The following is a 24,630-nucleotide window of genomic DNA, read 5'->3' on the forward strand; positions in this document are numbered from 1 at the left end:
GGAGGTACAGTGTCTAAGTGACTTGTGTGAAGCCACAGAGTGAGAATCCAGTAATCCTGGCTCCTTGTCCCCTATTTGACAGAGCATTATCAACTGCTACAACTGGGCATGGATGTCGGGTGCTGTATCCAAAAGGGGTCTCCCCCACATGTTCTGGAACCTAGTACAGCCATTACCAGACCATAGGCACCAAAATGCAATAGTTAAAAACTCATTTTAACTACTTAGACTTAGTTAAGAAGAACATGAGGGTAAAATTGACATTGAGTCAAAGGATTTTACTGCCCTAGGCAAACGGGAAATGTTTGCTCTTCCTCATCACGGGTCAATTACATTTCTGGCCGGCTGTATGGTAGAGCTGGCAGTGGATAGAAAGTAGTCTTCTCTGGAGCCAGCAAGGTTGAAGGAGCAAGAAAATATGATGATTTTGTTTTTACAAGAGAGATGAATGTTGGAGCCCAGAAGTTCCATGGAATTTCAGAAGGGGAGAACCAGGGGTGGCTCAGAGGGGATGAAACAACCCCAAACAGTCTAGAAGTACAGACTCAGGGCCTGATCTTGCTCCTACTGAAGTCAATGGCAGTTTTTCCATTTTTCCCTTGACTTCATAGACAGCAAGTTATATGGGCCTGTGGGCCCGGCTCCACCAATGTTTAGGCTTATACACCTCTAGCCCAATATAATACGACTGTCACGGAGTAAGGGGGGACTCAGGGCCCTGCACCCCCCGGCGTCCTGCGATTCACCATGACTCTCAGCCAGCCAGTAAAGCAGAAGGTTTATTTAGATGACAGAAATACAGTCCAAGACAGGTCTTGCAGGCGCAGACAACAGGACCCCCCTCAGTTAGGTCCATCTTGGGGTCCCCGGGCACCCTAGCCCCCCTGGGAGGTCAGAGCCCCGTCTGCCTCCCAGCCCTGGTCACTAGCCAGCCTCTCCAACTCTGCCTTCAGCGACCCCTCCCACAGCCTTTGTTCAGTTTCCCGGGCAAAGGTGTCACCTGGCCTCTCCCCCCTCCTGGGTTCTCAGGTTACATGCTCAGGTATTCTCTGTCGGTCAGTCTCCCCTCCCCCAATGCAGACCATCCTAGCCACACTCCCCTGTCAGCATTCACAGACCACTTCAAGAATAGTCCCAGTTCGTCACAACGACCCGATATAACACGAATTCAGATGTAACGCAGTAAAGCAGCGCTCCGGGGGGGTGGGACTGTGCAATCCGGCGGATAAAAGCAAGTTTGATATAACGCAGTTTCACCTATAACGCGGTAAGATTTTTTGGCTCCCGAGGACAGTGTTATATTGGGGTAGAGGTGTATTTTCAGAGCCGTCCCGTCCGTAGGACGGACCGGGGCAACCACCCCAGGCCCCACACTTTGGGGGGCCCTGCGCTTCAGGGGGATGCGGGGTCCAGGGCAGCCTGAGGAGTTAGCAGTGGGCCTGGCGCCAGCAGCAGCAAGTGACCCAGACAGCTCCACTCCACCTCGCCTCTTCCCGTCCCTGCTCCACCCAGCCCTCACTCCACCCCTTCCCCCAAGGCCCCGCCCCACCTCTTTCTGGCTTCCACCCCCTCCCCCGAGCAATGCCAGGAGCCGGCTGGGCGGAGCAGGCTGGGTCCGGGTCACTTGCTGCTGCCAGCGCCAGGTCCCCTGCTAACCACCCAGGCCACCCTGGACCAGGGCCGGCTCCAGGCACGAACCGAGCAAGCTCATGCTTGGGGCGGCAGATTCTACGGGGCGGCATTCCGTCCAATCCTAGGGTGGCACGGCCGCCTTTTTTTTCCCTTTTTTTTTTTGGTTTGCCCCTCCGGCCGCCCTGTAGGGGGCGGCGACGCGGAGGAGGGGAGCGCCCTTCTGGGAGCGGGCTACGCACTCCGTCTGCCCCAGCCGGTGCCAGGTCTGCAGCAAGCCCGGCAGCCCACGTCCTTCCCTCCCCACTGACCTTCAATTTACCTGCAGGCGGGAGCAACATGGAGCCCTCCCGGCAGGCGGCGCAGCGGGAGGGGCCGAGTGGCGAGCGCCCCGGCTGAAGGAAGCCCTGGCCGCCCCCCTTCTCTCTCTCCCACCCGCTCGCCGGGGCGCGCACTCTGCTGCCCGGGGCACATCTGCAGCGTAGGGAGTCCTGCTAGCCAGCGCGGCCAGGGGAGGCAGCCGCGAGCCACCAAGTAAGTGGCACCGAAAGTTTGCACCCTGGCTCCGGCCGCCCTGCACGTTTTTTTGTTTTGTTTGTTTTTTGTTTTGCTTGGGGCGGCAAAAAAGCCAGAGCCGGCCCTGCCCTGGACCCCGCATCCCCCTGAAGCATGGGGCCCCCAAAGCGCAGCGCCCAGGGCGATTGCCCTGGTCTGTCCTATGTATGGGACGGCTATGCTTGGACCCATTCTGGGCACCACCAAAAATTATACAAACCTGGCGCCCTTGGGAGGAGCTGTCTCTCAGGTCTAGTCTACACTAGAAAAGGTTTGCTGATATAGCTATACTGGTATACCCTCCTAGTGTGGATGCAGCTTGTAGCTGGCAAAAGAGTGCTTTGGCTGCTATAGCTTATACCTCTGCTCTGAATGGAATAAGCTATTGTGCCAAAAGCACTTGTTTGCCAGTATAACTGCATCTACACTAGGATATAAAAGTATTGTAAAAAAAAAAAATGAAGAAAAACCACACACACACCTCTCTAATAGACATTACTATACTGGCAAGTTTTAAGTGTAGACCTGGCCTTAGTGCCAGAGAAGAGAGGGGTTATGCCAAGGAAATAGCAAGGCCTGTGAACAGGAAAGGAACGGAGCCTGGAGACCTTGTATTGATTTCCATGAACTAACCTTAGGGACACATCACGTACATGCTGTTCCTGGAACGTGTTCTCAGTGTGATGGTGGGCAAGGGCACGATTATGCGAGCCTATGTTACAGAAGCAAACAAACTAGCAGCCCGAAGCAGTGCACCTTGACCCACTACTGGCTTAGCAATGAAATTACCGGACAGTAGAGGCAGCTAAGTCCAGCGCAGTGGCAGCATGACTTACATACAGGACTATGGGAACACAGCACAGCAACGATAGCAGAGGACTTGTGCATAGCCAGCCACCCCAATGTAACCTCTGACAGGGAGGGGTTATTAATATGAGGTCAGTCCTCTGCCCCATAGTGCTCATCCATTAACACAACAACTGTGACAATGCATGTTTCTTAAATCAACAAAGCCTCTATAATAAGAGCAGAGCTCTAGCACTAGATAGTACTTAAAGCAATTTACTAACAGTTCTGTTCACTAATATTTAAAAAGCAAATCAAACACACATTTTAGACAGTTTTGTGACACACAGAGTCATTCTATCCATGGCAGGGAATCCTTAGTTCTGCAACCACGGGATAAACTGCATTTTTAAAAAATACATTATTTTGAGCACCTCACCTACATCCTGGCCAGTAATCTCAGCTGGACCTATTTTCCAACATTCCAAACCACGGAGCAGCTTCCAAAAAGCTACTGTACAAAGAACAAAAATCTGGCACAGCAAAGGCAGCCATGCCACCCTCCTTCTGGCCATTGCCAATGTGGACCAGGTGAAAGCAGGATTTTTTTTTTTTAAACGTACATTAGCCCACTACTGATTTCAGTTGTTGTTTCACTTGTGGACCAATGACAATTTTAAGATCTATAACATTTGCTATATCCCACTGAAGCTCTGAGATCCCAAACTCTCCAATGACACATCAGAGGACCCAATCCTGCAATTGGATCCACTGGAGTGGACCTCTGTGCCATGCAGAGACCCACTGATTCCAAGGGAACTCTAAGACGGGACAGGAGTTTGCCCACAGCAATCCAACTGCAGGACTGAGGCCAGTATTTGTAACTAGCTCTGAGGATTTATGAATTGTAGACATGAACACTGTGACTATGTGACACACACACATTTATTTTCCTACCATCCAAAGCTTATCTGTGGTAACTAAGGTAACCTAGCCATGCAGACACAGAGATATGAAAATCCGTACCAATAAAACTTTTAAAAGCACTGGAAATAGCAAGCATTATATTGAATTATAAACAAGATGAGATGGTGTGTTGCTATTTGGGATCATTTACATAACCTGTGAAGGGTTAAAGCATCTACCCCAAACCCATTACAGTAAACAGGAAAGTCTTTATTCCACTACACACCATCATGTTTTCTCACTGTATATAACATACACGCACAGTTTCAGGAAGGTGAGTAATAGGAGCAGTTCTTCCACTACCTGAGTTTGTATTTTTTTACAGAACTCCTGACCACGGGTTAATTTGTTTCACAGTCAAGTTCTTCCTATTGCAAAAATCACATCCTCATATTCTGGACTTCAGTCAAAATTTACAAGTCTCCCCTTTAAAAAATAAAGAAAACAAAACAACTCTTTTGCCTGCTATTTAGACTTTATGCAGACAGCACCTGAAACTGTGTTTCCTGACCTGTGTGAACCAATGTTTTTGTCCTGTACATGACTAGATTAGACAAGCAGGCTATAGACTAGTTGGGAGTGCCCAGAGCACAATTGTCAGAAAAACATCCCGTTCCACAGTAACTATGCTGTAACTATGCTAGCAACCATATTTAAACATGGTTTCAACTGTATTGTTGCATGTTCAACATGCGTAACTTGGTCAGACTTCCTATTTCCCTCGACAGGGCCATCAGGGAGAGGAGTGGAGGCAGGACTATTTGCAGGGAATGGTGAAAATCAATGGGGAAGGCAGACACACGTGCTGGTTTGTTGGATGGCAGGACAATTCCTTCTCAGACACACTCAGGCTCTTACAGCTAGTTTCCTTTTGCCCCCATAAATTATCTCTGAGCTATGGACTATGTTTCTTCCTATTCAGTCAGAGCCCTCTAAGCGCTTGCCAACACTAGACTTTTGTAACTGATTGCCAGTTAACTCACGGTACAGAAGTCTAGCATAGACATACCCTGAATGATGCCCATATGAGACACCCAGGAAAGGGAGACGGCAGTCCGTTGGGGTTTTTCCTCTCCAAGTTCCAATCAGTGCCCCAGAGACAGTTATCTGGCTAAGTGCAAGACTCTTTCAGTGTAAACCATGTATCCTGGGAAAGGGGAGGGAATTTATCAAGCCCGGAACAAGTGTCAAAACACAACCAGGTAACACATGCCAGGATCTACCTGACAGCAAAGAGAACAGTCAAGGACTATATTAGCTGCACAAGTAGGCAACAGTATAGCACACCCCTATTGGAGGGTGGAAAGTCAGCTGTCACCCAGCTGTTTGCAGAAGGTACCTACACAGCTGGACAACAGTACTATGCATTGCACTCCTGGAATGGAGGGTGAGACGGGAATCAGCCGCCATCCATCTGTTTGCAAAAACACTATTTACCTCCAAAGCTGGGCAGCAGTATCTCAATACTACAGGAGCAATTCAGGTGTCATCCAGCTGTTTTTAAAATACACTAAAATCTCTGTACAGCTAGGCAACGGTACTATACATGGCACTTTGGAATTAAATTTGGGAGGAAGGAATCAGCTGTCACCCAGATGTTTGCAAAGGTACTAAGTTACCTGCACAGCTGGACAGTAGTACATCGCACCCCTAGAGAGGGGAACTCAAGTGTCATCCAGCTGTTTGTAAATTCAAACACAAACAAATCGTCAAACCCACCGCCAGCACCAGACATAAATAAAACCATGAGCTGGAAATAAACCAGGCAGCGTGTCAGAAACATCAGTGCACGTTAATGAGAAGCAGCTGCCACCAGGGACAAGAGTAGGATCAGGAGAGAGCGAGAGCGCGCGATCCCCTCCGGAGTGCACTCGGTGCTGCCACAAACCCCGAGTGAAGCCAGAACTCGCCCTGCTGCCATGATTCAAACCACGGAAGTCGTTCCCGGCCCTGCCCCTCTACGCCTGTATTTCTCAATAATCTCTAGCTCCCTCCCTTCCTGGGGACGGGAGAACTGCTACAGGCTGGGCTTCTCTGGAGGGGGAAGGAAGGGCTCAGTCCGGATCCCGTTAAGCCAGGCACTGGCATGCCCGCTAGGAAGGCGGAACACCCGCCCCAGTGGCAGAGGGGTGCAGGCAGGGAGAGGGTCCTGCCACATCCCCTCCTCCCCCCATGCACCCGCAGCGCACACTCACCATGCGGATCTGCGTGCTGATGAGAACGTAGGGCATGATCCCGGCACCACAAGGTGGAGTCTATTGCCCACTGCTCCTGCTCGGAGTCTGGCTCTGCCTCCAGCCCCAGCTTAGCCTCCCACACGTGACATCCTGCCCAGCCGCGGCCACACCCCCGCCTGGGGCAGCCTATAGCCCGAGGGGACGTCTGGGTGCACCTTAGCGGTGGGAGCAGCGTAGGGCCATTGCCTTTCCCCTCGTGCTGCCGGGGATTCTCCCAGGGGTTGCTGCGCTCAGTGCCTGGCTGCAAAGACAGCAGGCGGTTCCTGCAGCGTACCTGAGCGAGCCTCGCAGGGGCGTTGGCGAGGAGGGCTGCGTAGTGTGTTGCTGCCAAGCTGGGGCACGGAGCTCTCCAAAGGGCAGGGGGGAGCCTGGTCGCGTCTGCGGACAAGGCCTAAAAGCAGAGGGCTGGGTGGACGGCAGGCCAGAAAGGTCATGGGGAGTCAGTCCATGGAAAGTTTTGAAACCCAGGAGGGCTGTCTTGCATTGGATACAGAGATAGGGAGCTGGTGTAGCTAGAGAAGGCGAGGGTCCTGCTTTGCGAGGCTTGATTTATTGTACTTTTCCCTTTCTATTTGCCTCCACCAAAGGGAACCAGAAAAAAACAACACTCATCCAACAATGCACTGTACTTGGTGTAAACGTCAACCTGCCCAGGCTGCCTCCCTAGGGATATCCTCCCATCAACCTCTAGGCTCACTATTAACAGGACTGTAACAGGACACTTCCCTCTCTTTGCTCCAAACTAGGCCATAATACTACTTCTAAAGGAGGAATTAAATCTTGACTCAAAAGCACGTATAGACCTGAACACCAGACAGTCTCAGGAATTCATAGATTCATATGATTCATAGATTCTAGGACTGGAAGGGACCTCGAGAGGTCATCGAGTCCAGTCCCCTGCCCGCATGGCAGGACCAAATACTGTCTAGACCATCCCTGATAGACATTTATCTAACCTACTCTTAAATATCTCCAGAGATGGGGATTCCACAACCTCCCTAGGCAATTTATTCCAGTGTTTAACCACCCTGACAGTTAGGAACTTTTTCCTAATGTCCAACCTAGACCTCCCTTGCTGCAGTTTAAGCCCATTGCTTCTTGTTCTATCCTCAGAGGCTAAGGTGAACAAGTTTTCTCCCTCCTCCTTATGACACCCTTTTAGATACCTGAAAACTGCTATCATGTCCCCTCTCAGTCTTCTCTTTTCCAAACTAAACAAACCCAATTCTTTCAGCCTTCCTTCATAGGTCATGTTCTCAAGACCTTTAATCATTCTTGTTGCTCTTCTCTGGACCCTTTCCAATTTCTCCACATCTTTCTTGAAATGCGGTGCCCAGAACTGGACACAATACTCCAGCTGAGGCCTAACCAGAGCAGAGTAGAGCGGAAGAATGACTTCTCGTGTCTTGCTCACAACACACCTGTTAATACATCCCAGAATCACGTTTGCATTTTTTTGCAACAGCATCACACTGTTGACTCATATTTAGCTTGTGGTCCACTATAACCCCTAGATCCCTTTCTGCCGTACTCCTTCCTAGACAGTCTCTTCCCATTTTGTATGTGTGAAACTGATTTTTTCTTCCTAAGTGGAGCACTTTGCATTTATCTTTGTTAAACTTCATCCTGTTTAACTCAGACCATTTCTCCAATTTGTCCAGATCATTTTGAATTATGACCCTGTCCTCCAAAGCAGTTGCAATCCCTCCCAGTTTGGTATCATCCGCAAACTTAATAATCGTACTTTCTATACCAATATCTAAGTCGTTAATGAAGATATTGAACAGAGCCGGTCCCAAAACAGACCCCTGCGGAACCCCACTCGTTATGCCTTTCCAGCAGGATTGGGAACCATTAATAACAACTCTCTGAGTACGGTTATCCAGCCAGTTATGCACCCACCTTATAGTAGCCCCATCTAAATTGTATTTGCCTAGTTTGTCGATAAGAATATAATGCGAGACCGTATCAAATGCCTTACTAAAGTCTAGGTATACCACATCCACAGCTTCTCCCTTATCCACAAGAATTGTTCAAGTGCCTCCTGCTAACAGCCCCAATGGACTTCGCAGAACTTAACTGTAAGGGTCCTCTGGAAAATAAAAGGAAGGGAAGCAGAAGGTGGAGCTAAAATATTCACCTCTGTATAAGTCAGAATATCATGATTTCCCTAACAAAGAAGCTGGGAGTGGGGTGATATTGCATCCAGTGCAACCTTAGGAGTGTGTAATGCTGGTTAAGGAGTGAGTATAAGCAGGACCCCCTGGAGATGCAATAATAGTAGAACCTAACTTTTGCCTTCTCCTGGGGCTGAATGACCCCACTGATGCAGGGGATTGCAAATTCCATCCCCTTGTGCCAATGGGGTGAATATAGCCCTTGGGCTGTAGTATTTCCCAGAGGTATGATGAGCAGTTATGTTAACAGAATATAGATATTCTGTGGGTACAACAGAGTGATTGAATATCACAGTAGCATTTTATATGGTCAGAGTCTTGTACAAACAGTAATGAATCCTCACCACACCCCAGGGAGGGAGGGAAATAGTAATATCCCCATTTTACAGAGGGAGAGACTGAGACAGAGGATTGATGTGACTGCCTAAGATTGTGTAACAAGGCAAAGTCAGAGACAAGTGGAGAGCTCAGGAGTTCCTAGTCTCCACTCTTATGCTCAGTTCATGGCTACACCAGACAGTTTCTAACCATAATTTGTGAGCCGACAGACCAAGCATGTCTCACAAATAATGTATCTGCTGTTTGATGGTGGAAAGTTGTACATTCCACCACGTCGCTGGCTGCTGGATAACTCCTGCAAGGTCGTTGATGTTGGATCAAGAGGAGGATGGTGGCTTAAGTGTGGACAATGAAGAGGGATTGAAGAGATCAAAATCCAGTAAGCAAAATCCCTAAAAGCGAACTTGTGCTTGCTGTTGCATTAGCCCCAGATGCCATTGAGTAAGGATGTCATAAAAAAGCCAATTTGATGTGCAGACCCAGGAGTTATCATACTGGATAAGACCAATGATTCAGCTAGTGCAGACATTTGTCTCCAACATTTGTCAGTCTCAGCTGCTACAAAGGAAAGGGGAAGAACCCTGAAAGTGGGCAATTATGGAATAACCTGCCCATAGAGGAAATTTCTCCCTAATCCTTTCAGACAGGGTATGTCTACACTTGGAGCTGGGAGTGTGATTCCCAGTTCATCAAGCTAGCACACTAAAAATAGAGTATAGCCGCGGCAGCATGAGCGGTGGGATGGGCTAGCGGCCCAGAGTACGTACCTACAGTCTTGGATGGTACATATATAGGGCAGCTAGCCCATCTCACCGCTCATGCTGCCATGGCTGAGACTATGCCTAGGGTCTTGTATGGGTATGTACTTGGGGCGGCTATCCCCTCCTGGCATTCATGCTGCTGCAGCCACATTTTTGACATGGAGCTAGTGCCAATATGTCTCCTTGAGCTGGGAATCACACCGAGCTCCAAATGTAGACATGCCTTAGAGGCTGGCTTTTGGCCTAACGCATGGGGGTTTATAGTCCTTCCGGACTTTGGAGGATTCTCTTTTTAATAACAATCCACAAAAACATTTGCTCCTTTTAAAAAAAAAATAAAGGAGATGATTTATAAGAGGCTCCAAGTAAATGGCTACTGGAGACAGAAAACAGCTCTTTGAGATCCTTCCAGGTAAAAACCTCACAGAGTGAAAAACAGGAGATGGCAAGAGCCAATGGTTCCGCACAGATTTTTCTTGGGATTCTTTATCCAAATGCTCTGACTACAGATTGATTTTCTTTGCTCACTATTTATTATTGTTTCCCCTGCCTTGAGACAGGGAACTGTAAGAGATTTGAGAGAAAAACAGTTTCCGCCTAGCTTCCCTGTAGCTTCTGCAAGTACTTTTGTGTCCTTGGCTGAGATGTTACTTTGTAATGTCCTATGGCAATGGGATTAAATCAAATCAGAACCATTTAAGGGGTGAACTGTGCACTACTACAATAGAATACAAGAGGGAGGGGGTATGTTATTTTTCATCTGGCAGTGAACGAAGAGCTACAAAGCTGTGTTAATTCAAGGCACTGACAGTTTCTCCACTGAAACCAGCATATTCTGCAGAGCTCAATCACTGGTTGTTCTAAAGCTTTGTCAGGTCCATCCTAACCCAACACTGACAATTTAAATGGAAATATTTACAGTGCAAAGAAAAAAAAAGATACATCTTTTATTTTTGGAAGTAATTCTATGTTAAAAAGAAACAACAACACTTTTGGATCTAAGCCCATTTTCCAAGAGAGCTTGTGTAGGTTTAAAAAATATATATTATTAATTATTATTAATAATAATTGATTGATTTGAGAAGATGATTAGAATGCAGGCTGAGAGCCAGGATACCTGGGTTCTATTTCTAACTCTGCCACTGCCTCATCATGTTGTTTTAGATAAGTCACTCCATCTCTCTGTGGCTCTCTTTGCCCAGCTGTTTAAAAAAAATTGAGCTAATATTTACCCACCTCAGGGGGTTTTCATTTACTTCAGTTTTGTAAACTTCTTTGGACTCTCCAGCTGAAACTAACTAAGCAAATGTCAGTTAAACACCTACAAAGTCAGTGGTTTGGTCTTTCTGGTGTTTAAATGCAAACTGTTTTGCTAAGTAATAGGTCCTGAGTGTGTTAAATCAATAGTCCAAATTCACTCTGGATGTACACCAGAGTTTAATTTGATCCAGTAGGTTTCTCCCCCACTCCAAAAATCAATTGTAAAATTCCATTGGGGGTGGGGGGATGAAAGGAGACTCAGGAAACAAACGGAATTAGTGGGAGAGGCTGGGCGTAGTATAGGCTTATATCCCATGGTGCAGGTGAAGTCATTAACCTTCAACACCCAGCCTAACACTTTAAAAGCTTGGGACAGTAATACACAGAACCACTGAACTCAGCAGAAAAGTATCCTGGGGAATGGATGAATTGGTTATGGAAGAGGGCACAGAGGTAACTAGATATGTAAATATATGGCTTTATTTTAAGCACACCTGTCTCCCACTTGAGGCCTTGATTCAGAACAGTACTTAAGTACAAGACACTGGGACTTAAGCATATGCTTGAGTGCTTTCCTGAATCAGGGTTGAAATATGCACAACCAATACTTCAGCATAGGGTGATCAGACAGCAAATGTGAAAAATCGTGATGGGGGTGAGGGGTAATAGGAGCCTATATAAGAAAAAGACCCAAACATTGGGACTGTCCCTATAAAATCGGGACATCTGGTCACCCTACTTCAGCATGAGGCTAGGGAAAGGGATGCTGCTGAAAGTAGCGTGTTTGGATGAAATTTTAAATAGAAGCCTTGATCACTTGCAGTCATGAACAACCTCATGACCCTGTTTGCAAGAACAGGGATGTAAGCCTTGGCCACTTTCTAACTTGGTCAGTAGTACTTTGAAACATACAATCTGAAGAGAAACCAGAGGAAGGATGGTCCAGTGATTGAGGCACTAGCCTGGGACTCTGGAGAACAGGGTTCCATTTGCTGTTCTGCCACAGCCTTATTGCTGTGTGACCTTGGGCAAGTCACCTAACCTCTCTGTGCCCCAGTTCCCCATCTGTAAAATGGGGATAGTGGCACTTCCCTACCTGCTAAGGCCGCTCCCAGCAAGCATATATTATCTTCTTTGTGAATGTAACTGCCTATTCATGTATTTTAAGTAGTGTGTTGCTTGTTTTGGGGCTTTTCTGGGGGGAGAGAGGTTCTGCTTTTCAGGGGGGGTGTTGAATTTCCCGCTGCAAAGTGTGATTGGCTCCCAGTTGCGCAATCTGCACCAAAAAAACAGAAGCTTGAAAAGGCTGCTTGCTGCATCTTTTTTTTTTTTTTCCCCTTTGGCTTTTGGGTTCCTCCTGGCTCACCTAAGATTAGATAGACAATATTTTGTCCTCCCAACATTCCCACTGCAATTCCAACTAGGGTAGTTATTTTCTGGTGCACTTTCTGAAGTTTTTGTGTAGTGTCACCGGTTAAGAATGGCTACTGCATTCTCCTTCAGAGGTGACTGCATTTCTGTGCTGGGTGAGTGATCCCGATATCCACAATCTGTAAAGTATTTTAGGAGATCACTCTGTTTGAAAGGTGCCCTATACCTTGCACTAACCTTCTTTGATTTCTGCAGGAGCTTCAACACACACGTTTCCGTTGATTTTGATAAGGCCATGTGTCTATGATTGCATTGTCTCCTGGTGACCTCTCTCCAATATTAGCTCACAGCTGCAGAATGTAATAGAAATTTGAAATCCATGTCCAGCTTCCAAACCCAGATCTTTAACAAACATTAATAAAAATCTAGGCAAGGATTCTTATTATGTGGCAGGATGCCAATTTCTAACTAGTCATCTTGGCTCATGTAATTCTCTTTTAAAAAAAAAAAAATAAAAAAAAAAAAACATATATAAGAGAATTACACGCTGGATTTTCATATTTAGTTTCCTGTTCAGATCCTGAACCTGTAAGGGAGTCCAAGTTCTCCACACATTGGTAGCGTGAGAGTCAGCTGTAAACCTCAGTGTGCTATATCTCAGGGGTACCGTTCATCACCAAAAAGCAACTCATTGGTATTACCATTTGACACTACCTCCAAGTGCACTTAGTCATTGTCAAACATAGAACTGCTTGCCTAGGATAGAAACAGGGCCCACTGGGGGCTGTTTGCTTTGGGTCTTTCCATGTAATTCATGTAAAAGACGGATAAAGGTTATTTGGCTCTGTTATAGATCACAGCTTTGTTGCTCACAATACAACAGGCAAGGGACATATGAATAGGTTCATTTTTCTATTCTAGCTGCAGCAGCTTTCTCTAAATAATGCTTTCTTCTCTCTATAGCACCCACTTAAATTCCTTGCCTGCAATATTATTAATTGGATGTAGGGCAACACCTTACAGTAAGTGCCCCATGAATCTGGCTTTTGTGCTTAAAGGCAAATTGCACTGTAAAATATTATCAGCTATTCTGATTACAGCAGCTGATTGAAAAGAGTAAATCACAAAATGTTTCTGTTAAAAAGTATCAACTATTTTAATAGCTTGCTTAACAAACAAGAAGCTAGCATCTAGAGTCTGAGGATGGAGAGCAGAACATGGGAAATGTAGCTCTGTTAGTTTGCATGGAAAGCAGGGGATTTTTGAAGCTGTTGTAAGAAATACTAATTTAACAATATTAGAATTTCTTACATCATCTATCTAATTTAAAATAATACAGTCCTTATCTTACAACTTTGAACATTTCCTGATTTCCTCATACTTTCAGATAGGAGCTATATTCTTTGTGCGCTACTCTGTACAGTGCCAGCTTTAGGGAAAATGGCACCCTGGGTGAACTTGCATTTTGGTGCCCCTGGCCCCCATGGGCTCCCCACTCCTTCCCCCCCCAATGCCTGCACTGCACCACCTTCACCCCTAATCCCTACACCTCCCTCAAGAGCCCCTAACCCCTGCACTGTGCATGCCCCCTTCACCCCAACCCCTGCACTCCCCTCCTGAGCCCTCAATCCCTGCACTGTTCCCCCTTCACCCCAACCCCTGCACCTCTTTCCTGTGCTCCTAACCCCTTCACTGTGCCCCTTCACTCCTACCTCCTGCACCCACGTGGGGAAACTGACCCACCTGGGTGCACAAAGCAGCTGGCATTGTTGCTCGCTCCCCCACTGGACTGCTGCTCCTCTGCCCCATGCACTCCTTGGTCTGTGTAAGGAGAGGGCATGAGAGCAGCAGCTGTTGATGCCTCAGCACAGCCCAGGTGGGCAAGTGACCTGAATGCAGGGAACCCTGGTATTGGGGGGGGGGGGGCGGGGTGTGTGACAGTGTGTGTTGTGTTAAGGGGAATTTGTGTGTGCCTGAGTGTATGAGTGCACTGGCTCTTTAAGAAAGCACTCTGGGTCCGGAGCCTGAAGGCTTCGGACCCAGAGAGGCAGCCACACACACACACACATTCCCCCTGTCCTATCACACCAGCTCAGTAGAAATCAGGTGCACAGGTGAGGGGGACACCCCGACATCAGCCCTCGCCCCCCAGCAGACAGGAGGATGCTCCCAGTCTGGATTGGCCAGGGGCGGCTCCGGAGAGGAGGTTGGGAACAGCAGCAGCTGCACATGTGGAGCAGGGGGCAGGGCTGGCTCCAGGGTTTTTGCCACCCCAAGCAGCCCCCCCCTTCCCCCCAAAAAAGCTGCAATCGCATCTGCGGCAGCAATTCAGCGGGAGGTCCTTCGCTCCGAGCGGGAGTGAGGGACTCTCCGCCGAATAGCTGGATGTGCCGCCCCTCTCCGGAGTGGCCGCCCCAAGCACCTGCTTGCCACGCTGGTGCCTGGAGCCGGCCCTGGCAGGGGGGAGGAGGGGAACCCCTGCTCTGGAGGAGTCACCTGGCTCCCACGGATGGTCGTCCAACTGCCCCCTGCAGCTTGGGTCACTCCCCCCCTGCCCCCTCTCCAGCGCTGCTGCTCACCTGCCTGCCTGTGCCTCCCTCCAGCCAGCTGGCCCTCAGCAGGTCAGGTGGGAATCTAAACCCTGCGCACGACGCCCTCTTTGGCGGGTCACCCTGGGTGGGGGCCCGGACGGCCCACCCCAAAGGCTGGCCCTGACTATATATCATCAGATTGGGCAGATTGGGGCCTCTTACTGAGAGACAATTTATAGATAATGAAAAGGTACATGTATTTACAAAAACGTTTGCAAAATTCTTTGTTCAAGATCTCTTTATTCAGTCGTATATTAATTATCTAAGATATGAAATGAATCACTGTAGTTTCCTTTAGTTATTCTGGGATAATGCAATTTTCTAAGAATTTTTCAGTCTGAGGGCTGGTTTAAGCCAGCATTTTTCAAAGTTCGGGTTGCGACCCAGTACTGGGTCGTGGCATGTAAGGCACTGGATCACATTGGTCAGCACCACCAACAGGAAAGCTAAAAGTCCCGTTGGCGGTACTGTCCAGTTATGGCAGGCTAGTGCCCACCTGCTCCGACACCATGCTGCACCCTGGAAGCATCCAGCAGTGGGTCCAGCTTCTAGGCAGGGGGGGCCATGGGGCTCCGCATGCTGTCCCTGTCCTGATTTCCCCTTCCCAGCACTTCAACCCATTCCCCCAATCCCCACCCCGCCTCTTCCCACATCCACCCCCGAGCGCCCGGCCCTTGCTCCCCCTCTTTCCCCCCCCCCCCCCGCACCTCCTGCACGCTGTGGAACAGCTGATCGTGGTGGGTGGGAGGCACTGGGAGGGAGGGGGAGGAGTTGATCAGCGGGGTGGCCAGTGGGCGGAAGACCTGGGCGGGGCTGGCTGCTGGTGGGTTCTCAGCACCCACCATCTTATTTATTTATTTTTTCCCATGGGTGCTCCAGTCCTGGAGTACCCACAGAGTTGGCACCTATGATAGCAGTAGCTATGTCAGCTGGAGAAACTCTCCTGCTGACCTAGCGCTGTCTACACCAGTGCTTAAATCAGCATAATTTATGCTGCTCCTGGGGGTGGCTAATTTACACCCCTGAGCGACATAATTTGTCGACTTAAGCTGTAGTGTAGCCATAGCATCTGTCTCTGCTGCACAGGTTGAGACATTCCATCTGCTTTAGAACTGTTGCAGATGATAGTGTCGCGTTCTCTGAATGCTGAGCCATATAACAAGGCACGTTTCCAGCCACAACAGTTTAAACAGAGCTGAAGCAGGTAACTTTCTTGGGCCACAAGACCAGAGATGGATAGAAACTTCAGTAACAAGCAATCTGCAAGCACATTCACTTGAGAATAACTAACTCCCACGGCATGAAAGGGATAGTTAGTTCAAAAACATCCTACTTAATGAAAACTTGCTGTATATTAAAAGTAATTACATTTCCTTTTAAATATTCCTAATTGCTAAAGATGCCTTTAGTCTGGAACATTAGTTCTTTGCAGCCTAGCTTCTTTGATCCTGCTCCATTTAATGAAGTCATAGAGTTGTTTTTATGATGGAGCAATGATTTCCATCCAGACAAATTTTGATGTCACAAGAAAAGAATGAAAGACTTGATCCCATGAAACTGGAGAAAGAAAATTATGAAATAGAAAACACTTTGGAGCTAAGTAGCTTGCTTTTCATATAGCACTTTACAAGCAACTAATTTATCTTCACAACACCCATGTGCATCAGGTATTATTAGCCTCACATGTACACATGGGTAAACTGAGCCACAGAGAGGATAAGTGACTTGCCTAAAGCCACAAAGCAAGTCACTGGCAGAGATAGGAATAGAACTCCACTCCTGGTGCCTAGTCTCATGCTCATTCCACTAGACCTGTCTCACCTTGCTTTTCATTTCTGGAAGCATGAGCTCAAATTCCAGTTTCAAATTCTGGCCTAGGTCACAAGTGAAAATGAGATTTGATTTTTTTTTTTTTTTAATTTATTCATTTATTTTTAAGTCTAGATGTGGGGCATGTTTTTTCCATGTCATGTGGATGTTAGGAGGACACCTTAACATAATTAGCAATGTCTCATTGAAAGACGCTCAGGACTGTACTGGCAGAATTGTGTGTATGGAAGTTTTTGAGGGTATGTCTGCTCTTAAACTTGCTTCAACAGGAGGGGCTTGTCTACATTTGAAATGCTACAGTGGTGCACAGGGCCGCTGAGAGCGGGTTCGGGCCCCGGTGAAAAAATTTTTGGGGGGCCCCCCAGCAAGGGCGGACTGGCTAAACAGGGCTGATGGGGGGGGGGGGGGGGCCAGGCCCTGGGCCACCTTCCGGACCGCCGGGCCCCAGTAAGGTGACCGGGGGGGGAGGGAAGCCAGGCCCTGGACCCCCTTCTGGACCGCCGGGCCCTGGTAATTTGTACCGGCTTCCCCTCCTCTCGTCGGCCCTGGCGGTGCAGCAACACCACTGTGGTGCTTCAGTATAGACACTACCTACGTAACACAAGGGGTTCTCCCATCAGCGTAGGTAATCCACCTCCCCAAACGGCGGTAGCTAGGTCAACAGAATCCTTCCATCAACCTAGCACTGTCTACACATTTCACAACCCTGAGAGACTTAACTATACCGATGTAGGTTCTCATTGTAGACTGTCCCTAACTTGTAGTTTATAACAATGGAAAACAAGCAAAATGTCTATTTTAAAAAACAGTCTAGAAAATGGCTCTCAGACATATAGACTGTGAGATTAATATTAAACATTTAAAATGCAGCTATTCATCATCATCAAACAATCTTTGTGCTTTTAATGGGTCATTTTTTTTACAGTCTACCGAGAGCCCACAAAGCCTTAATGTGTGCAAAGCTAGGGTTACCATACTTAAGGTTTTAAAAAAAGAGGACACTCCACGGGGCCCTGGCCCCTTCCCTAAAGTCCCCACCCCAACTCTGCCCCCTCCCTTGAACGCCCCGCATTCCCCCTCCTCCTCTCAGCCACGCGGAACAGCTGCCCGAGCGCTACCGGCTTCACGGTTTGCCGGGCAGCCCCCAGACCTGCTGCGCCCCCAGCCGGGCGCTTCCAAAGCACAGCCGGAGCCTGGGAGGGGAAGCGCCCGGCCGGGGACGCAGAGTCTGGAGGTCTGGGGGCTGCCCGGCAAACCGTGAAGCCGGTAGCGCTCGGGCAGCTCGGCTCTTACAGAGCTGAGGAGTCAGGGAGCAGCAGCAGTCGCTGGAGCCCGCTCTAAGGTAAGCCAGGGATGCCGGCAAAGCTGGGAGTATTTTTCCCAGACATGTTCGGCTTTTTGGAAATTCCCACCGGACGGGGGTTTGATTACCAAAAAGCTGGACATGTCCAGGAAAAACCGGAGGTATGGTAACCATAGCAAAGCTAACTGGAGAAAACTGGTTTGGAAAATGAGGGGCAGCTGCCCTGAATCAAGGAGGGACTTGTCCAGACATGCAAGCAGACCCAGATACATGGTTTAGTGAACTGTTTGAGTGAGGGATGGTGTCACTGATCTCTCTCTGGGCACAGCAGCAGGAGCTGGTTCTGACAAGGGGATGTCAGAGCAAGGACTTGCTTTTTAGACATGCAAGATCTTTCTTTTCCTCTGTAACTGAGCTCAAAATGCCATATCTAGTTTAGCTGATGAGAAGTGTAAGTCTAGATATATTAATCAGTTTCTTTTAATTACAGTATATTTAGAGCCTTGGGTGGATACAAAATTTGTATCTGTATCCGATCTGTAAACATGGTCCATGGATATCCGCATCGTCACACAGACTTGCAGGGCTCTCTATATAAAATTTGGGTCTGCATCCATTCACGATCTGCAAACATGGTCGGTGGATATCCGCTGTTTGCAGGGCTCTAATTATATTATCTAGGTTTAATAAATTACTGTTTTGATAATTTCACACAGACATCCCCAAAGAGAAAAGAGCCCCATAATTTATAAAGAAAGGTGAGGAAGGATAAGGGAATCTCTCTTCCTCTCTCCATCAAGGAGTACAGACAGAGGGGTTTGGTTCCAGCAAGTTGTGTTATCATCAGACTATGATATGTGTACACAAGGGAGAAGCCACACACACAAAATAGCAAGGAGGGGACAAGAAATGTTGTTGATGTTTGTCATGGAACAGGACTAGCTGCACCTCTCTCCCGTCTCTGATTAGACCCTCTCGAGTGTCTGGCCTCTTGCCTTTACCTCTCCTAGGGTAAATCCATAATTATTCTCCCACGCTTAGGGCTTGGCTACACTCGCAAGTTAGAGCGCATTAAAGCAGCCCTAGGGGCCCTAACTCATGACCCGTCCACACTAGCAAGAGCACCTCGACTCTGCAGCTGGAGTGCTCCTGGTAATCCACCTCCACGAGACGCATAACAAGTGCTGCGCCTCGGCTGAAACGCCCCAGCATCAGTGTGAACAAGGTGTTGCATTACTGCACTCTGATCGGCCTCCGGAAATGTCCCATAATTCCCTTAAGTCAAGTGGCCACTCTTGTCATTGTTTTGGAATCGGCTGTAGGAATGCGGATATGCCCTTTCAAAGCTCCGTTTCTGACAGCCAGCATGCTTATCTGCTCTGGGACAAAGCAACCATTACTGTGGAATGTTGCTTGCTGTGAGTGTGTGTGAGAGAGAGAGAGAGGCAGGGGGAAGGGGGAGTCTGCTGCTCTCTGAACTTACAAGACAGCATGTGGACATGCTTGGGGGGCCCCCCCCCCCAACCCCCCTCCCCCCCCCCCCCCACACACCCCACACCCCCCCTGTCACACTCCCCCCCCCCCCCATTTGAAAAGCACGTAACAGCCACATGCATGCTGGGATAGCTACCACAATGCACTGCTCTCTGTGACATTGCAAGAGCTGCTAATGTGGCCACGCCAGTGCGCTTGACTCTGGACACACTGCAGTGCTTTCCCTACCGCGCTCTCCGAGGGCTGGTTTAACTCACTGCACTCTACATCATGCCCTTAGACAGAGCCCTGGGCTACAGTATCCTGTGTACCAATCATGCTTACACACTAGGTTTGACGAATTTGGAGATCTGCAGTTCTTCCCTTTGGGAGTCTGTGATCAGTGGTGTATATAGTGACCATATAGCCTTCTTAAAGCAAAGCATTGTTTGTTTTCAATAGTAGCAAAAAGGATTTTAAAACAATAGTCTGTGAGCATGTCTGTCTTATCTAAAGACTTACCATCCCCTGATGGTAAGCTAGGCAGGCCTAATTCTTCAGCTGTCCCAGTGGGTGCCTGTGTCTGACCCTTGGTCCTCCAAACAACTCCCTCCCCTCTCTTGAAGCAAAGTCCATTTTTAAACTGCTGTGGTCATTTTGATCTCTGGTGTGTAAAAGCCTTTTCCTGTAATGCCATTTTCTCTTAACAGCCCTCAAAAGTGTGTGCAGAGAAGAGGTTCATCTTGATCCATTCTTTTCCCTTCCCCTGCTTGTTTTTCCTTACAGTCCCATATTAAACTAAACCAATATATTAATACAGTACACATCCCAATAACCAGGCCAACATATGGTATTTATAATTTATTACAGAGCGGCTCCAATTCCATCACAGTGCAACCTTTCAACTGCAGGTCACTGCTTCACATCTTACATAGGTAGGTAATAACCAACAATTGTTATCCTCTGTTTAGTTGCCAATTGAAATTAATTGGCAATCTCTGTTCATTTCTGGGGAGAAGTCTATTATTATTTTGTATTACATGTAGGAACTAATTGTCCCAAATCAGGACTGGCATCCTCTTTTTCTGCATGTCCAGATCACATAAAACCACTCCAAGCTTGGCAGTGATTTAAACCCTTATACACAATCGTAGCAGAAAAAACAAGGATTTAATAGCAATGGAGACTACAGTCCCCTCACCCCTTGTAGGACACAAGTTTGCAATGCTACATGACTAGGGAGAAAATAAACTAATGTAGTTTGGATGTTCATTCACAAAATTAGCATGTCATTGAGCGGGTAGGTCACAGTCCCTGTCTATATAGCTCTGGTGAGACAGGATCTGAAATATTGTGTGCATGTGACTGTGGGGCATCATATTGCCAGTTGCTCTTTTCTAAGCTTCTTCCAGTTTATGAACTTCTTCCTGGTAATTGAAGGAACTGACATGTAGAAAGCTTAAAAGGAGACATGTGTATGTTTCCCACAAAAATCATACTCCTGCCTTGATATTTACCTCCTTCAAATATTTGTAGACTGTTATGAGCGCCATTAGGCTAATTATCAGGGGGTAGCCGTGTTAGTCTGTATCTACAAAAACAACAAGGAGTCTGGTGGCACCTTAAAGACTAACAGATTTATTTGGGCATAAGCTTTCGTGAGTAAAAACCTCAATTAGGCTAATTGCTTAACAGTGACTAAAGGGGTACATGATAGGGGTACACAATACTACAAATATCTGAAGAATGTAAATACCAAGAAGGGAGAATTATTTTGTGTGAAACAAAGATGTATTTCAAGAAAAACTTCCTGTTAATGAGATCTACTAAACTGCAGAATAGTCTTCTAAGAGAATTGATAGAGGCCTCATTGCTTAGAACTTTTAAAACTAGACCACACAGGACACTGTATAGTGTACAGTAGGGGAGCAATAGAGTGGATGATTGACTGGGTCTTTTCTATCTCTATCTTCTATGATTCAGTACCCTAATTGCCAAAATAAGACAGCTTTCCATTGGAGTAAGGAGTTAAAGGGAAAAAACAAAGGGGCTAAGGTAGCATTTACCACATTCACAGATTGCTTCTTTCAAGATGACTGTTTTTATTGCATTCATAAAGGTTGATATCTGAAGCACAAGACAAATAACAGAGTACAATCAAAGCAGTGGTGTGGTACTACTCAGATATCATCTTTAATATGCATGGGGATATGAATTCAAACTCATGCTGCCTTGAGCCTGTTATTGCTTTCCTGATAACAACAAGACTGCAAATAATAATGAGAGTTTGAGGAAATTGAGTGCCCTCTTTCCATTCAATATCAAAGTTTTATCAGAACAAATGTGTTTCAGCTGCCTTCACCGAAAGATCCTACGTCACCAATGTAGTCTGAAAGGCTAACAGCAGATTCCTAGCACAAGATAGTGGGGCAACTCAGAGCCTCAAGAAGCATCTGTTCTTCACCTGATGACACCTGCATACAGTGCAAAGCCAAAAAAATGTTTTAAGGAAGAAGAGTTGAATTTAAATGAGTAAGTTTAGTGCCTGAATGTTCCAAACTTGTATCAGAGGAGGCTTTGAAATCTTGGGTCCTCTGGTACTGTTCTCCGGCTTTCTGACATAACCAATAAAACAATCAGCAGTCCAAATTTTACCTTGGTGATCACTACAAAATGAAATTATGTAACGGTGTTCCTGCTGGGGGAAAAACTGAGTGTTCCTCCACTGCTGGGTTGTTGTTTTTTTTGGTCAAGTGTGTCTATAGCAAAGAGGGTTATACACTTGGTTTTGAAGCCACAGAGGGCCCTGTGTTCTGCGGGCTCCACACTTTGGACCTCATTCTTGAGCCTACAAAACAGTTGAGTTAGCAGACCTGAAATTCCCCTGGGCTCTAGGGCCCAGATTCTCAAAGGTAGTTAGGTGCCTGACTTCCATGGAAATCAATAGCAGGAGCCTAAATACCTCTGGGCCCCATCTTTGTGAGTGTAACCAGCTACAGGGACAGCAACCCAACCAAAAGTGTTCATGGGAAGAAGGCTAAAGGCTGGAAGAAGAGGCACCCATGCACCCCAAACCACTGCGCTATGTCCCCATCTGATGATCAGAACCTCTCTCCCCTAGGACTCCTCCTGACACTCTCACTTTCTTTTGTTTTTTCTTACAAGTGCCTTGACTCCTAGGCTACTGGGCCCCGCCCACCCAATGACAAGCGCTCCCTAGATGAAGGTACCCAGTACACCAGCTCCTGCACTGCACAGGCCGGGTTCAGCACAGCACTAGGCGAGGCCTGGGGCAGGGCCCTGCAACGAGCGGGCGGTGGACACGCGGGAGCAGCACGGGGGAAGACAGGCTGACCAATGAAAGAACAAACCTAGATGCAGCATCGGGCTGGGAAATGAGCCCACAGAGCAGCCCAGCAACCTTCAGAGCTTCCATTCAATCTCCGCCCTGCTCCCCACACCCCCACCTGCCCCCGGACCTTAGCACACGCTGCCTCGCGCCGGCCCCACCCCCATATACACACCCACCTGCTGACCCACGCTCATTGGCTCCCTGCAGTCACGCGCCCTTAGCCCACGGGCAGAGACACGTGATGTGGTCTCAGCTAGCGTTTCTAGCCCATAAGGCGGGGCTGATGACATCATCCCACCGCCGGCACTTTGGACAGGGCTGAGGCCTGGAAGGGGCAGCGGAAGGGGGGGCGGCGGCGGCGGCTCTGGATACGTCATCTCTATGCGCCGTCGGGAGGGCAGCTCCTGGGCAGAGTGAGAGGCGCGTGTGGCGGGTTAGCGGTAGGACGGTGGCCGCGCGGGGCATGGTGGTGTGAGTAACCCTGAGTACCCTGCTGTGGGGCCCGGGGCGCGTGTGTGTGTGTCACCGCGCAGCGCCGGCCACCGGCTCCGCTCCCGCGGGCAGCGCCACGCTCCCTGCGGCGACAGTCACCGGCTGGCAGCGTTGTCCCAGCTCAGCCGCCCCAGCCTGGCGCGAGCCGGGTATAACCGCCCGGGCTGCGGGGTGATAAACGGCCGGCCCCGGCCCCGGCTCCGGCTCTTCCCCCGGACCCCAGAGCGGCCGTGTCCGCGCCGGGCTGGTGCGAGGCTGGGTGAGCGGCGTGTCGCAGGGCTGCGAAGAGCGCTCCCACCCCGCCCCCCTCGGCAGGCTCACACTCGGGGGCTGCTCGCTTGGTTGCAGAGGTCCGGGCTGGCTCGAGAGGTTTCGGGCTGGAGCACTGCTCCCCCCGGGGGAGGCCCTCCGAGGTGCTGAAGTGGGGAGAGGTAGTGACTGGCATTCATTTGACTTGTATCCTGTCTGCTTCTTTCAGGCACATCATGTCCAAACTGAGGGTGTCCCGTGTGGGGCTTGGGATACTGCTGGGTGCAGCTGCAGGGATCGGGTTCTTGTATGTGTTCTACAAACAGAGGCGGAAAAGGCCCTGGTGGGGACGCAGCTCCAGGCACTCTGGGGTTCAGTACATGCAGAACTCTGTGGGGCCCCATGAAAATGCAGAGACTCAGGGGCACCATAACCAGGGTACAGTAATTATTTCTGTTTCTTCTTCTGTGTTATCTGCAAAACTGGTCTCTGACTGGCAAGGGTGGATTTGTCCTTCATGCCTGAACTTTGGTTCAGTGCTACCACTACTGCTTTTTCTATTTGTAGCTCAGAAATGGTTAGTATATAATTGGGATATTACCATTTCAGGAGGAAAACTGCCCACCCGCTCACCCAAAAGATGATACATAAGACACTTCAGTAGATCATTTTAAAATAACTGACCTAAATTAAAAATAATCCACTTGTTACTGGAAAAATTAAATGCACACTATCATCAAATTAATATAATAACCTGCTAGTTAATTAAAGAATTGTAAAGATCCAAGATCAGCACTTAGCAACTGGCTGGAAGAAGGCTGCTTAACAAACCCCAGTTCATCTCTGTGAAGAATTGAACAGAATAAATTATTATTAAATACTTTAAAGAACACAAATCATAAACAAGCAGGATGCTAAACATCACTGTTCAAACATTTTGCATTGTGTAACATCACATTCTCCAGTTTTTGGCCCTAATTTTGTATGGAGCTCTGTTATGGACCCCCCAACCCCTGTTATTTCTCACCTCTATCTATTTTATTTATTTAAAAACATTTTTGCTGTTAACAAGCATGTTATCTCTGGAGACACAAATCCACAGTTTGAGTACTGCAAAACTAAGCAACTCTGACGGTATCTTCTAGACTGAGTACTGAGTCCCATTGGGTAGATAGAAAGATTAACCTAAATAATCTATACAGAATAGGGTTACCATATTTCCACAATCAAAAAAGAGGACACTGGGCCGGGGGGGGGGG

General features: G+C 48.1%; 2 protein-coding genes across 3 annotated transcripts in view; one reads left to right on the forward strand and one right to left on the reverse strand.

The window, feature by feature from the left end:
• GCHFR (GTP cyclohydrolase I feedback regulator) overlaps nt 1–22,923 on the reverse strand; it is a 37,061-nt gene extending 14,138 nt beyond the window's left edge. Inside the window, exon 1 of one of the 2 annotated variants that reach the window (XM_026651244.1) lies at nt 22,807–22,923. In XM_026651244.1, coding sequence (XP_026507029.1) covers nt 22,807–22,923 — 117 coding nt within the window. Of the gene's footprint in view, nt 1–6,131; nt 6,278–22,806 lie in introns of those variants that run through there. The other variant, XM_026651245.2, reaches the window with a different exon arrangement.
• A 681-nt stretch (nt 22,924–23,604) lies between these two features.
• Nucleotides 23,605–24,630, forward strand: part of RMDN3 (regulator of microtubule dynamics 3) — a 59,375-nt gene continuing 58,349 nt past the window's right edge. Inside the window, exon 1 of the mRNA XM_029911518.1 lies at nt 23,605–23,809. Coding sequence (XP_029767378.1) covers nt 23,608–23,809 — 202 coding nt within the window. The 5' untranslated portion in view covers nt 23,605–23,607. The remainder of the gene's footprint in view (nt 23,810–24,630) is intronic.

This window comes from Terrapene carolina, unplaced genomic scaffold, assembly GCF_002925995.2.
Source record: "Terrapene carolina triunguis isolate 2854851 unplaced genomic scaffold, T_m_triunguis-2.0 Scaffold96, whole genome shotgun sequence".
NCBI classification, from domain to species: domain Eukaryota; kingdom Metazoa; phylum Chordata; order Testudines; family Emydidae; genus Terrapene; species Terrapene triunguis.